The sequence below is a fragment of the Schistocerca cancellata genome, chromosome 1 (assembly GCF_023864275.1).
Source record: "Schistocerca cancellata isolate TAMUIC-IGC-003103 chromosome 1, iqSchCanc2.1, whole genome shotgun sequence".
Taxonomy (NCBI): Eukaryota; Metazoa; Arthropoda; class Insecta; order Orthoptera; family Acrididae; genus Schistocerca; species Schistocerca cancellata.
In genome coordinates this window covers 156,323,420-156,339,499 of record NC_064626.1, presented here as the reverse complement: position 1 = coordinate 156,339,499, position 16,080 = coordinate 156,323,420, and the positions used below count along the sequence as shown (strand labels likewise).

The 16,080-nt window shown below is 39.5% G+C and overlaps 1 protein-coding gene across 2 annotated transcripts in view; it reads left to right on the top strand.

The window, feature by feature from the left end:
• The window catches only part of LOC126167518 (mediator of RNA polymerase II transcription subunit 13), a 211,199-nt gene that overhangs the window by 152,459 nt on the left and 42,660 nt on the right, over window positions 1-16,080 (top strand). For both annotated transcript variants that reach the window (XM_049920483.1, XM_049920482.1), the window contains one exon: window positions 3,759-5,673. In XM_049920483.1, the coding sequence (XP_049776440.1) occupies window positions 3,759-5,673 (1,915 nt within the window). The remainder of the gene's footprint in view (window positions 1-3,758; window positions 5,674-16,080) is intronic.

Here is a 16,080-nt window from a genome sequence, read left to right as displayed (position 1 = left end):
TGTCCCATATTTAAGTATTTTGTGTAAAGGTAAGAGTCAATTTTTTATTTCCAAAAAATTGCATGATGTTAGTTATTTAATGAAGCTTGAAATTTTACAAATTCATTTACAACAAAGTTGAAATTCCAATGGAAAACACGGAAAAATTATTACATATTATTATATGTTACATTGTTATTATGAGCAAAAATTATATGTGCATCGTTATTTAGAGGGTCCCAGCTGTTTTTCTTAGTAGACGGCAAGTCTTGGTATAGGTTCGGATTGTTCAGTCATTAGTGTCTAGACTTACACCTCTTAAAAATGAAAGTAGGAATAATGAACTAACTTATAGCCTATAATAATAAACTAGTGTTTTTGGGGCGGAAAAAGTGGGCTTTTGTGGAGACAGCCAAAACAAGCCAGTTTTCAACTAGCGCTTGTGCCCCAGCGGTTCATCAGGCAGAAAAACCTAAATAGTGAAATATGTAGGAAATTTTATGTACTTCCATTTTGAATGGGGGATGTTTTTTACGAAAATTTGATAGTTTCTGAGTTACAATCGAAAAATATTTTGCATCACAAAATTTTGTTGGCAAACCTTAGGTTCGGATTCAGATACAAAAAAACACGTGAAATGGAAGAAATCAAAACTAACCCACAACTTTCCTCCTAAGGGCCCTTTTGCGCACAAATTGCCTGTATTTAAACATCATTTGAAAAGCATCTTCAATAATGAAGCAGTTCCTTCCTAGACTGAATGGGAAAATTGGATGCTTGAGGGCACAATATTAGGTGCCTATGGCGGAAGTAGAGTAGCCTCCAACTCAAGACCCCTGTACAGCTATTTTCTTAATGTTAGCAAGACACAGGCATGCATTATCGTGTTGCATCAGCCTTTGAGACAGTCTGTCTGATCAGTTGCGAAGCATTGGAATTTTGGCAGTAATTGCTACATTTAAATTCATGCAAAGTAATTCATAGTAAAGTATTCTTCTTTTTATGCAATAGTACACATCATTGTCACCTGCTGATGAATAATTTTTTTATGAACCAGAGCTTAAAACTACTTCTTTTTGTAAATATGGTTCATGGGCGACATGTCTGATGTCATTGTGAAATTTTCACAATATTTTGACAGCGAAGCTGACTGACATCTTCAGTTGTGGCAAACACGTTGTTCACCGCACCTAAAAATGTCTGTCAGTTGCATCAACAAAATAGTGTTGAAATTTCCTGATGACATCTAACGTCTCGCCCGAGAAACGTACTTACAACTAGTCTGTCAGGAAAGCCTCAAGCAACATATTACTACTTCCTATTGTTGACATGGTTGTTTTGTCATAATTAACAGTTTTGGAGTAGTCGGTGGTGTTCATGAACTAACTGGTGGCAGTTCAGCAGGTTCGTCAGTGATCAAATTACTCGTCTCAAAAGTACTACTCTGTAGAATGTCACAGTCGTTGTCTTAATAATTTAATTGGATAGAAAAAAAAATCTGCGCACCAAGTGGTGGCAGAACACACACACAAAAGAAAGTTATAATTAGGCAAGCTTTTGAAGCCAGTGGCTTCTTCTTCAGACAGAAAAGTCGAAGGGGAAGAAAGAGGGGCGAAGGAAAAGGACTGTAAAGGTCTAGGAAAAGATGTAGATTTCAGAAAAGTCACCCAGAACTGCAGGTCAGGGAGACTTAACCAGATGGGATGAGAAGGAAAAATGATTGTTGGGGAATGCATCAAATAAATTCGAAGACATGATTGAGTGCATGAGTTAATAAGAGTAAAAGCTAAGTGCATTATATGTAACAAGTGTGAGAGGTGAAAAATAGATGGGTAAGGCAATGAAAAATGTGTAAAACTAAAAAGGAGTGAAGAAAAGACTAGTTACTGTGAAGAAATGCTGAGACGGAAGGAATTAACATAAATTAAGACCAAGTGGTTGATGAGAACGAAGGATATATTGTAGCGCTGGTTTTCACCTGTGGAGTTCTGGGGTCTGGTGTGTGTGGTGAAACAAGCACCGAGCTCACAATTGTGATCTTCTAGAGCATGCACTGCAACTGGATATTACATGTATGCCGACGTAAAAAGCGGAACAGTGTTTACGTAACAGCTGGTATATAAAGTGTCATTTCACAGGTGGCTGTCTGTTTGATAGTATATGTTTTGCCAGTTACAGGGCTGGTATAGGCAGTGGTAGGAGGGTGCATAGGGCAAGTCTTGCAGCGGGGATGGTCACAGGGTGAGCAGTGGTGTGCTGCAAAGTTGTTTTTTGGAGTGGTCAGCATTACCGCAATTGGATATGATGCCCGGGAAGTCTACTTTTGAATTAGACTAGTGGAATAGTTACATCCAGTGAAAGCTGAGGTGAGAATGAAGGTATATTGCTGTAAAGAGTCTGCATCAGAACAAATATGTTTGCCTCAAATGCCAAGGCTGTATGGGTGGGAATGTTTGACATGAAAAGGATGGCAACTGTCACAATGTAAGTACTATTGTTTGTTAGTAAGTTTAATGCGGACAGAAGTGTATAGCTGGTCCTCAGTGAAGATGAGATCAACATCAAGGAAAGTGGCATGGGATTTGGAATAGGACCATATTAAATTTAACTGGGAGATGATAGTCAGAGATTCCAGGAAATTCAACAAATCAGCCTCACCATAAGTCGATATGGTAAAAATGTTATTAGTGTATCTAAACCAAACCAGGGGCTGAAGACCTGTGGTTCGCAAGAAAGCCCCTTCCAAGCATCCCATGAAAAGGTTGGCATAGGAATGAGCCATCCTGCTTCCCATGGCCATACCCCTGATATGTTTGTATGTCTGTCCCTCAAAGGTGAAGTAGTTGTTGGTAAGTATAAAGTTGATTAACGTGAGTTGGAAGGATGTCACAATTTGGGTATCAGGTGGGCGCTAACTGAGGAAATGTTCAGCAACAGACAGACCATCTACATAGGGGATGTTGGTATAGAGGAAGGTGGCAAGCAAGGTGTGTGGTGGTAGTGGGACAGGCACGGATTTCAAATGAGCCAGAAAATGGTTGGTATCTTTGATATAGGAGGGAGGTCTTTGTACTATAGGTTGCAGGTGCTGACCAACTAAGGCAGATATATGTTTGGTGGGTGCTTTGAAGCCAGCAGCTATAGGACAGCGAGGATGATTGGGGTTGTGGACCTTAAGAAGAAATGGGGGTGCGTGGTTTGGGTCGGGTGAGAGGTTCTATGGATTGAGCTGTTAGTCCTTGCAAGGGGCCTGATGTTTTAGGAAGGGACTGCAGGTCAGTTCGAATCACAGGGATGGTATCTTGATGGCAGATGCTGTATGTAGAGATGTCAGACTTTCACTAACACTCCTTTTGGTCAAGTACCACAGTGGTAGGTCCTTCATCTGCTGGTAGGATAATGATGGAGTCATCAGCTTTTAGGGAACATAGAGCATGGAGTTCTGTAGAGGAAAAGTTAAGAATCTTCAGCTGCCTTCTTCTAATGATATTTTCTGCATAAGTGTCACTGCATTCAGAAAGCTGTCGGTAATATTACTTTTGTTCTGCTTGGAGCTTTAGCCCACAGATAGGATAATCCTTATTTAAACTGCTATAATTTGAGATATATTTACAAATTGTGTACTCCAAATAACAAATGACAGCAGATGATGACCAACATGGACAAAAAAATGCTAAAACTTATGCATAATCTAATAGTAGTTTTGCATGTTTGCTTAGAGTTATCAGTGAACTTATTCATAGCTCTCCATAAATTAAACAATGAAAATTTGTTGGCAGTTGCAGGTGCAGACTCCTCCAGGATCAAACAAGCCTGCAGGTCTGTCAGATGATACAGCATCTACCAGTTTGCTGGTTAAACCCCCAAGAGGAAGTGGAGGCAATACATCATTGAACAGCTGTGGAGGATCTGGAATTCTTCGTCCTGAAGAACTGTCTAAAATGTTTCCCACACCTCCGTCAATGGAGCACAACCCTATTGCTTCACCTTGTGGTCATTTATCAGATGGTGCTCTTGGTGAATTAACTGAAAGCCTTTCAGTTACGTGTAGTACCAGGTTCAAACAAGAAATTTATCCTAATATGGGCAGTCCACAAGAGGAAAATATTGAGGACTGGTCTTACGTTTTTCGGCCTCCAACAATTTATAGATTTGTTGGCTCATCAAAATATGCACCTCTGACAAACTTACCAAGCCAGAGTTTACCCCCTGTGAATTTACCAACGAACTGTGTCTACAAACCGTCGTGGCAATATCCTCCTGTACAGCAGGTCAGTGAGAAGTCAGCATCATCGAGTCATTCAAATAACATCCCGGTTTCCTCAAATGCTGGTACAAATTCTAGACCTAACTCAGTTTCTAGCAATCCGCATACAACTCAGGTATCCCACCCCCATCATCCACATCCTCACCACACCCAGCTTCCGCACCCGAGAGCGATATCTCCAGCTGGCCCCTTCCCTCCGAGCCCAATGACTCTTGTTGCCATGAGCAGTGGAGGGCTTCCTGTTCATATGCAGTCACAGTTCCGTGGAGGTGGTGTCAGGACTCCTTGCCCTCCTCCACCACCTTATGAACTTCCCAGTCCGGCTACTTCCACTGCATCTTCCTACCTCAATAAAAATTTGAATTCTGTTGAGCCAGTTCCCACACCCATTATGGCCCGTGCCCCTGAAGCCAATTCGCTTGTTGTCAATATATTACTCAGTGATACTGCACTCAATATATTTAGAGATCACAACTTTGACAGTTGTACACTTTGTGTGTGTAATGCTGGTCTCAAAGTAGTTGGGAACATCCGTGGTGCTGATGCGGGGATCTATCTGCCAGAGCCACCTTCTCAGCCACCTGCTACTTCTTTACCATATCCTCCTACATCTCCCTTCTTGTCAATGGGAAGTATAGGAATGGGTGGACCACCTCCACCTTACGGAATGATGGGTTCATCTCCAGGACATCACGGTGGAACGTCTGTCATGAATGGAGCTGCTGAAGAGGATCCTATTCGCTGTAGTTGTGGTTTTAGTGCTGTTGTGAACAGAAGACTTTCTCACCGTTCTGGTCTGTTCTATGAAGACGAACAGGAAATTACAGGAATCGCTGAAGACCCGAGTGAACGTCGGAAGGGGTCAATTATGGCCTACTTGCTTTCTAGTAGTGAAAAATCAAGTACAGAAAATGGTGGTGCTAGTGATTTAGTGGACCAGGTACCGCAGAATGTTATAGAACTCGTAAGGGAACAGTGTGTTATCGTCCAGAGTTCCAGTAACTCACTCTATCGTGCGTCGAAGCAGTTCCGTGGAAGTTCAGGCCCTGCCGTCCCATATGGTACGACAGTGAACGTGCTAGAATTTACGGACAGCAATGAAGTGACTTGCATGGCACTAGAACAAGGGAGGCAAGCGCTATTGGAAAGTACAACTGTAGCAATGTGTAAGGTTGAGGAAATGCAGCAAAGGCAGCAGATGATGCAGAACAGTGGAAAAGGGGCTAATGTACCTTGTGTACATCGGTGGCCATATTTGCGTGCAATGGGACCACAGTGTAATCAGGACATAGTGAGGGTGATGAAAACTCTGCAACCTCTGCTTCAAGAAGCTATCCAGAAGAAATGCACGACAAGATTGTGGGAAGCGCCATACACAGTGTCTGGGCCACTCACATGGAGAAAATTTCATCGCCTAGCAGGAAGAGGTGCAGTATATTTTTGTACCTGTAGGCTTATATTGTTCTGTCATTTTGATATTGAAACTAGTGTTTGTAGTAGAACTATCTTTCAATTTGATGTTCCATTTAATGTTTAGCTTTCACTTGCTTGTATACCTTTTGTGCTAAATTCTGTTATGTGATTGATTGTGTCTCATTGAAATTGGGTTATGTTTGATGTAGTTAGCATGCTGTATTCTCTCTCTCTCTCTCTCTCTCTCTCTCTGTGTGTGTGTGTGTGTGTGTGTGTGTGTGTGTGTGTGTGTGTGTGTGTGTGTGTGCGCGCGCGGGTGCGGGTGTGTGTGGGGGGGGGGGGGGGGACGTTGTTGTCTCCGTAAATCATATTTTACTAAATTTGGCTTGCACCCTATGTGTGTACACTTTTTGGGTTGATTGGTGTACTTGATGGTAAATTTGTTTGGACAGCCACATGAATGTCTGTGAACTGACAAGGAATCACCACCAACATGACCTCATATTTTAAGGAGGGGATTTCAGCCCAAGGAAATGGCCCTATGCAAAAATTTAGGACATTATTCTGCTACTATGCTGTTAAGATCTTCTGAATGTACAGCTTGTAAACATTCCTGTACACCAATTGGCACTTGCTCTACCCTCCTGCAGTCACCTAATGACCATACGCAAAGTGCTATACAGCAGAGTGAGTAAGAGATTTGTGTTCATAGTGTCTGTGAACCAAAAAGTGATAGTGCTTCTTTGTTCATTGTCAGAGTGCAAGGTTTTTAACCTGTAGCAGGTGCCAGAGATCTTTTTGCTATGAACTCTTCTATGTTGTGATTCAAAAACACAGTGTAAATTAATGGCATGATTGAATGTGTCATTAAAGTAGTAGTGTAACCCTACTTAATCCTTTTGGTGCTATGCAATTTTCATGGTATCAGTTGAAAAGTGCCAGGCGATTTTGTATTGAAGTGCGGAAGTTTGTTAAACTTACCATAAAATCTGATCTGTTTGTCATAGGACCTTAATTTTTTTTCTTTCAGCTACAGAAATATGAGTAGAGTACACCATTAGGCCTCATACTTCTAAAGAAAACAATATTTGTATTAGAGTTTTTGTACGGAAAAAATTTAAACTTTGGTTTTAAGTCGTATTTAGCCACATGTGATATAATTGAACTTAAAATTTGTGTTCATATTATCAATCTACATAGTATTCTGAATGATGTAATATTTGTTTGTGTCTTTCTGTCACATATTTTAGAAAATAATGCACCCTGAAATAACTGATGTGAAAAATGGGCAAAACATCTGTCACTAGTTCCAACAGAAAATAACATAATACCAGTTAAGTTGTAGAATCATTTATTGACACACAAATGTTTATTGACACATAAATGTTGACCAACACATTTGGGATATAATCCCTTCTTACAGAGTACACACATTGTTCTTGATCGTCGCCTCATATCTTTTGTAGAGCACACAACACAGGCTCGTTCCTTCTATCCCGGTAGTATTTCTACACCGTACGCTGTAGGGGGTGCTGCATTTGCACTTGATGTAGTGGGTGCTAAGTTTTTTTTTATCTTGAACCACTCCTGGGACAACGTGCAGATGATTTTGCTGTTGAATTTCAGATGTGTGAGTGATTTCTCGGACGAAGATAGATTTTCTGTATAAAGAATGTGAGCATTCAGAAACATTCTGCCAATTATGCTGAAAACGTTTCTTCTATAATTTCACAGTCTTCCTCTCATCCAGATAACAATAAGTCATCAAATCTGAGGAATAACTCACTCCCATGTATTTATTATATTGAAATATGACATCAGGTTTCTTCAAAGGTTGTCGTTTGTGAGTACTTCTCTCTGACACTGTTGCAGTAGAAGAGGAACTGATCAGCAGAACTGGATTTTTCTGTGACTTCTTTTCCCTGAAGCCAAGAGAAGCACAAAGACCTTTCTAAAGAATTTGACCTGCCCAATGTCAAATTTGGAAAAAGATTAGGTGGGAGAAATTTTCTGTTCCTCCATATTCTGCCAGTGAGGAAGGTTCCCATGGAATACAGTTTCTCCACTACTGGAATTGGTATGAAAAAATTGTCACAGAAAATGTAGTACCCCTTGTTCATGTAATTTCGAAGAGCAAGTAATTTTGTAATAACTACATAGCCTAATCCGTGCTCTTTTACCTCCACTCTGTCAGCTTCACTTCTTGCTCCACGGTACACACAAAATCCAAGGCACTAGTTCACCACAGAATCACATGGCATCCAGAACTTTACACCCCATCTGTGGTGATATTTATTAGGGAGATACTGGTTGAGTTTTAGAGCTAACAAGACTTTTGTCAACACTCAGCTGTTGATGAGGTGTATAAAGGTGACAAAGCACATTATTGGCAATGTTCAGCATAATATCAAACTTTGCAGTGGGGTCATACACTGGATGCCCAGGAGGGTGCAATTTTGTATTGTCTGTCAAGCGGAAAAATTTTAGGAGAAACTGAAATCAATTTCACGAAAACATTCGGGGAAAACCATGGGGTTGCCATATTTTCATGTGTGGACCAGTAACTAAAAATTGTTGGTTTCTTTACGAGTCCCATATTTAGTATTACTGCCACAAAAGCCCTCATTTCTGGCACTGAGGTAGGATACCACTTTCTCACATGAGAGTTCATTGATAAGTTTACGTTTGCTTCGAGAAATTGCTGAGCATACCTGTTTGTTTCTGTTGCCATTATTGTAAACAGTTGCACTGTAAAAAACAAGTTGTTAAAATCAATTGGCGTAGCATTTATTGGTACATTTTTGGGGCCTGGTAATTCCAAAAACGTGAAGTGGTGAGGAGCAGGATTGTCCAACTCATCAGTTCCAATTTCAGCAAACGTGTCACTGGCTGCAGTCAATTCTTCAAAATCGTCTTTGCTGGTGTTTGGTGCAGATTCGGCTATTGATAACTCACATGATGAGATATCACCACTAGACCACTCGTAGATTGATCCACTGTCCAAAAAACCTGCAAAATTGTTCTCACCTTCACTACTTCCCGCAGTATACACTGCACTCAAACAAGACTTCTTCCTTGGCGGCGCCGTAGTACCTTCGAAATGAACGAAAAACAACCTTGTGTTTGGAACTAGAAAATATCGATTATTGGCATCAACAATCGAAACGAAGTACTTGACGACTATCTTTCGACCTTGGTTTGTCTTCACGACATTGATATACCACGATCTGTGCCATAGTTTGAAAGAAAAGTGCGCGAAAACGGCAGTACGATTAGATCGTACGTGGCACTTTTGCACGATCTGATTAGATCGTATTTGGCACTAAATGCTTAATAATTAATATCGTCGTTGTGCGTTATTTTCATCAGAGTTGAGAGCTGCCACTGTTAAAAAATACATTTGCAGGAGTTGCACTATTCTTCAACACGATTGATGTAGATAAATTGATTTTCTTAACTTTGATTTTGAGGTATGTATACAGAGTGATCCAAAAAATATATACACTGTGTAAATGTCCAAAACTTGAAAAAAATTAATTGATGGAAACTTCACATTTATGGTAGTTCAATTAGTTTTTTTTTTTTTTTTTTCCTGGAATCGCCACTTGGTTGTTTTGTTTTGTTACCTGATAGTTGCTACTCTCTCTGTGTGTGTCTGTGTGTCTGTGTGTGTGTGTGTGTGTGTGTGTGTGTGTGTGTTTCAAAATTATTGTTGGGGTTTTAAGGCTTTGTAGCATTATTATATTCAACTTACAATTAGAAATAATACATCAGAGCAAAGGTTTCTTAGTCAGTATCTTTCAAAAGGGTCCAATCTGAGCACCATTTGCCACAGGGTGCACATTTAGTTGATTGGTGAGTTCTTCCCAAACAATGATAAGTGTGTCTGGAATAATTGTTGCAACAACTGCTTCAGGTTTTTTTATAAAGTCGGCTAGATCAGCTGGTAATGGAGGCTCATATACATGATTCTTTATAACACCCCCCCTTTTTTTCTCAAAGGATGAAAATAACATGGCATCAGATCAGGTGATCATGGGAGTCATATGAAACAAGCACTGTCATCCAGCAGCTTAGTTCAGTGTTATTGAACCAGTTGTGTACTGAGTTATGCCAGTGAGGCGGTGCACCACCTTGTTACCTGATAAAGTTCTGTGGCTCACTTCTTCCAACAGAGAAATAGACACTCAGTCCGCACATTCCTCATTCACTTTCTGTCATCCCGTACTCTTCCCTTTGCAAATACAGCTAGTATTTTCAAACATCTGATGGTGTCCTCTACAGATTTTATCATCACTTATAGGATTACAGTGGCACCTAACACAGTTCACACGTTGCACTGTAATAACAGATTCAGTCCTTGCAAACTGTAAAACACAGAACTTTGTGTTCACTATTCTCCATCTTACCTACTAATGCTTTCTAATGGAAGACTCAGGAAACAAGACATGCTGATAGGTATATGAACAAAACTGTTTGAGTTGCTCTTTCATTTTATGTATTATTTGCAATTGTAGGTTGAATGTAGCAAATGTTACAAAGCTTTAAAACCCTGATATTCATTTTGAAACACGCATTGTTGAACAAATATGTGCATGAGGTTGACATATTATGTACTCATATTGCTTACATCTTTTTGATGCAGAACATGTTATTGAATAAGATTGTAAAATATGTTCCGCAGACGTGTTTTCCTCCCTCCTACTCTTACTTTGTCATCAATATGCGAAAAATAGAAGGGTGCTGGTTGTCACTCCGATATAAGTACTTCACACTCGGGCATTAAGCCAGTTGCAGTGGGTCAGAGCAAGTGACATACAACCTGTGCATGCAAAAGTTTAAAAGCTGTATGTTCAGAAGGTTATGACTGCTTACTAAAAGAATTATGGTCCAAATTTTCTCTCAGGATCGATTGCAGGGCTGATATGTTGCAAGTGTGCCTTTTTCTCCCTAAAATATGAGGTCAAATTGATGATGTTTCCTTGTGCATCATATAACTCCAAAATCAGCAGCACAATGTGAACAGAAAGATCTTACATGCCATATTTACCAGAGAATAGGATGACACTGAATAGAAGACAACAGCATCCCTTCTTTTGTTCAAGGAGCCACCTTGAAAAATTTATTTTTAACATATTCTGACTAATCAAAATTACAAACTTTTTTATTGGCGTAAAGTATCTGCTTAAATTCTAACTAATCAAAATTACCAACTGTTTTATTGACATACAATATCTGCTTATAAAGTTAACATAATATTTATTCTAAATTTATGCCATTTACAAGTTGTCTGCATTTTGATAATACAAAGAGAAACAAAATACACAAAAAGAGAGAGCTTACATTATTTCGCAGACCATTTCCTTTCCTATCTCTTTTGCTTAAGGATCCTGTTGTTACTGGTATCGCCACCCTAATAGCACTGATGTGAAATTTATATATTTGGTTATCACAAATATTTGACTGTTTCTTCCAAATATGTTGCAGTTTCTGAGGTTGTGGTTTTACGATGATACCTGAGAACACGCCTCACCCCATCACACACACACACACACACACACACACACACACACACACACACCTCCTCTGCCGAACATACATCGTACTTCACTTCTCTACTGATGAGAATGTAAAGACCTCCGCACATGATTTGTCAGTTGGCCAAACTTTACTATGTTTGCCAAACATTTGACTGTATACAGTGCTATTTGACATGTTTGTCAGCATGGACCATATTTGAAGTGTTTGCAAGAAACTCTGACGCAAAGTTTAATGTTGTTTGTGTCGATGTTTTGCTGCAGGTGTTTAGTGAAAAATAGTTGTATTACAATTTATCTCACTGCATCATGACTTCCCACAGCTGTGGAAACTTTGATCAAGGATAAAAATGAAATATCACTGGCAGTTACCAAAACAGTACCAATGTCACATCTTTCCAGCCAAATATTACAAAGGAAGAGGTTAAGAAGAAAATCAACATCCTGCACATTAAAGTATGATTGGAATGAAATTTAAAAAATCGACATTCTCCAGTTCTTCCAGGGACAGTGGGTGCTTTTCTTCCCATGTTGTGGAGCAAGTAAGAAAGAGTAAAATTTTGCGTACTTGGGTCTTCTTTTTCAGTGTGAGGGTGAAATAGCTCTAAACAAATTATTGAAAGCTTCACAGTCCATCTGCAGAAAGTTGATGTAGTTATCAGACTCTGAGTGTAACATTTTTAACAGGTTTTCGTGTGTATATTTCTCTCTAATTACCTGGACCAGTATCTTGTTTACTACTACTTTAAACTCAGTGCCAGTGTCCGTGTTAGAAATGCCTTATCTACATTTGTAGCCATTCCAACTAGTGTCAAAATACAACATACACAAAAAGCATCTGCTTTGAATGTGAGGTTAAATTGACAAATGCCTAAGGGCCTGTTTGATAAATCTGCAGCTAGACAAGGGCAAATTTGACAGTTCACTCTCTTACAGGGGACTTTACAATGTCTCTTGCTTCCAAATATATTGTCTGCTCACCACGTCTGCTGTGTAGAACCAGCAGCTGAAACATCCCTTTTGTTCCTGTCATACATTTTGGTGAGTGTCAACAATATTGAAGCATGAAACACACAAGTATGCCACTGGCCCCTGTCTAGACATTTACCATCTCGTGCAAAAATGAATACTATTTTTGACTGCTTGTCCAATTTTAAAGTAAGTTCAATTCAAACCACAAATGGTTTCAGGCAAACTGCAGTTTAGCCAAAGTACACAGTATAGATTCCCATGGTTGGCAATGTGATGTAATTTGCTACCTGTTCACTAGTACTCTCCCTCCCCCACACTCATCCAGTTCTCAGACAAACTGGTAACACTGTTCCTCTCCAACCCTTCCATTGTGATGTGCTGAGCAGCTGTGAAAAACAGACTGCCATGTCTTCTAGAGTGCAAGTTATATGTAACAACAGCAGTTAATACATAAATGAAATATCACAATCACGATTGAGTCCAGTTCTCGAACTTTCGTTGGCCTTTGATCTACTGACGTCTGTTGGTACTTTATCCATGAACGGTCTTGCCACTGAAGTAATATATTTCATTTGTTAGGCATTTCATTCTTTGTTTCATCTGAATGTTGCCATGATGATCTAAAGTTGGCAACATTTCCAACTGGTGTTGTAATATATGAACATAGACTGAATTTCTAATTAATAAAGCACTTAGTATATCATTGCCCTCTCTCATAATCAAATAAAATGTTGATCTGGGCTGAGAATCAAGTAATGTATCCTGAATTAAAACATTTTCGCTTTTGAATGTTGTCTTTACGTAAAAAGAAGTGTCAGTGTTTGTATATGGTATCCATAGATATATGAGAACCATTATTGCAAACGTGTTCAAATATAACAGGAGTATGTTAGATAATAGAATTTAATTATGTTTCGTCCACTGTTTCACAAATTTGTCATACATTACCAAACAGTAGATTGTTGTTGTGGCTAGTTCATAGTTTCTCACGTAGCCCTTGCAGAAGTGCTGCAAGAGTCAGATGTCACTTGATCGTTTGAGTAACATTGATGCTGTAACAAGTGCTTCAGTTTATCAGGAAATTTCAAGCCTATTTGAATGTCAGTATTGTTTTCCCAGCCCTGTCATTCCATGTTCATCAAAATAAATCTGCACATGACACCAATAGCCAAAGCTTCGTCTTTATGGGAAATCAAGTTGAGAGAAATAAGCTAAACATAAATCGATGGTAGGCAATGAAAACTTCGTAACTCTGTCTGTGAAAACTCATAATGCTGCTAACCAGAAACTCTGTAATCAAAGAGAGATTTGAATGCACATGTATTTCCCTAATCTGCCAATAACAAGGCTTTACTACACAGTTACACATGTAGCTACTTTCTGTATCACCTCATTATTTTTTAAGAAACCGTTTTTCATTCACCTGCAAAATTTAACAAAATGAAGTTACGAAATTTTCATTGCCTGCCATCAGTATTATTAAGTACTTCAAACAATGGAATATCCTGGATGGAATGTAACAATTAGGTACTTCTTTACTCATAATTTTACTAGCTCCATGAAAGTGGTTGGTCAGTAAACAACTAGTTTCTCAATAGGTACGCTCAAACAGTTAATTTTGTTTTGTAAAATCAGGTGTTCTTAGGTGATTTGCTCATTACATGGGCTGTAGAGAAATACCTTGTGGAAAATGAACATAATGTGAGAACAAAATACATTCAATCAGTTTGAAGATGGTTTTCTCTCTTGGCTCAGGTTTGTTGGTCTCGGAATAGTTTGCTTAAATTAACTTCGGGATGTATCTTGAAGCATGCTTAGTGGTAGGGGACTAGCCAGTTTTAGTTCTTTCTCTGGTGTAGGCTGTTCCAGTGCTGGCCCATGAGGCCATCCAGCCCTGCCTGCCCCTCATCACACTTGTGGGTAGACACAGGTATTGTAGGCTGGCTGCCACTCGGCCCTGTTGCTCATGTCTGTGTTGCTTGGCCACTCCTGTCCACGTACACTCGACCATTGGAGTACACTCGTGTATACTGCAGCCTGGCTGCAAGATCACCTCTTCGTCAGCAATTTGCCCATGTGCACTTGTGCTGGAACAGCCTGCTCTAGTGCCACATGCTTCAGGCATTGTGTGTTTTCCAGGCACAGTAAAAACCTTGTAAAGTGTGGCTGGCTGCATGCCAGCATTGCTGTCCCCTGCCACTGCAATGTGTCAGTCACAAAGCTATTTTATTCGTGCTGTACACAGCTCTTTTCACGGAAATTACAGTCTAGAATTGCGCTTTCATGTTCCATTTCACCATGACGTTCTTTGGTTGCAGCATCAGGAAATAGAAAAAGTGGTCATTTTCTCTCTTGATGAGCACAATTTAAAATAAATCTTAACTGTCAAAATAATATAACTATTTTGAGTCTCACATTTACATAGCTGTACATATTCCTGTCTGGCACACAAGTGAATGCACAAAGCATCAATCATTGACGTTGTTATGTGTTCCGTGCAGCAACATTGTTAGTGCTCACCATGATGTATGGTGGGGTGGAAAGAGAGTGTGTCAGCTGATGGACCTACACAGCCAATGAGAGAGAAGCAGTCGGACAACTTGTTTTGAGGGTATATTGTCACATTCTAATGCCAATATATCACAACATCCAAAATGGTAACACAGTCAAAAAAAGAAGCAGGCAAAGGTTCAGACAACCCTGGTTATTATTGTCATTTAATCTGTGTTAGATCCCAACCCAATCACAACCTTATAATTCATGCAATATTTTGATGAAAGAAATATATGTGACAATACAGATCATTAAATTAATTTTTATGAGTAAAACTTTCACTTTGCAGTCTAACCTAAACCCTGGCCTAAGCTGCAGATCAGTCTGGAACCACAACAGGTTTCTTAGCTTTACATTTGTTGGCTTTGCCAACTTGCAACCAATCTGATTCCAAACTGACCACATCCCTCAACCTTGTAATTCGTGACATACTCCCAGTTAGTGGAGGAGGGAGGGGGTTAAATAATTGTCACAAAATCAGAAAGAATAGTTTCTATTTAGCTGCTAGAAATTCATTGTCTCTTTTCTCACTTATCGTTGATTACATAATAGTATCACCCTGTTGGCTGTGTGGGACTGATGGATCACCAATGTATGAGCATTAGAGAAACACGACCATAACCACCACTGGTCCTGCTGTAGACTTTAGCTGCAGTCATTATGAACCTGAGTCAAAAGAACAGACTAGTTAGTAGTGTCACATGGAAATGCTTTCATTCAAATACTTTGCAGTAGTTATCCAATGTAGCATTATACGATTGAAGTAAATGCCTTTTAGCCAGTAATGAGCTGTTGCCTTGGGCACATAGACGCTTCCAACGAAATGTGTGGTGTACGAAATGTGTCACCATTTATATTATAGATAATTTATGAGTTGCACTTGATATCCTATTGAGCATCTCAAAAGCAGTTGAAATAGAACTTGGAGAAACGAATGAGTTTAAGAAATGATGTGTAATTCTCGATACCGTTGCTAGGAGAGTAGTGTTCCCAGTATTTTATTGCTAACATCAGTGTTCATGTGAAAGAAACTCAGAATCCAAATAGTGGACATACTGAGCATGTGTTGAGTTAGAACAATTCTCTACAGAGTATTTTACAATCTAGTATATGCTCCTTTGAGTTTGTCTTGACAGTAAAGTGTTTATTAAAAAAAAAGTTACCTATTTTGTGAGCCACCCTCTGTGTAGAGGGACAGTATTTACTTAACTGTGAGCATCTGCTGTTGGTAATTTCCTGTTCTCTCACTTGCTCACCTTGTCCTATTTTCAACTGAATTATGGTTTCATGTAGTGATTTCGCCATCATCCAATCTGAATCTTCACTCTGCTGTGGAATATGCACTAATTTGACACTTGC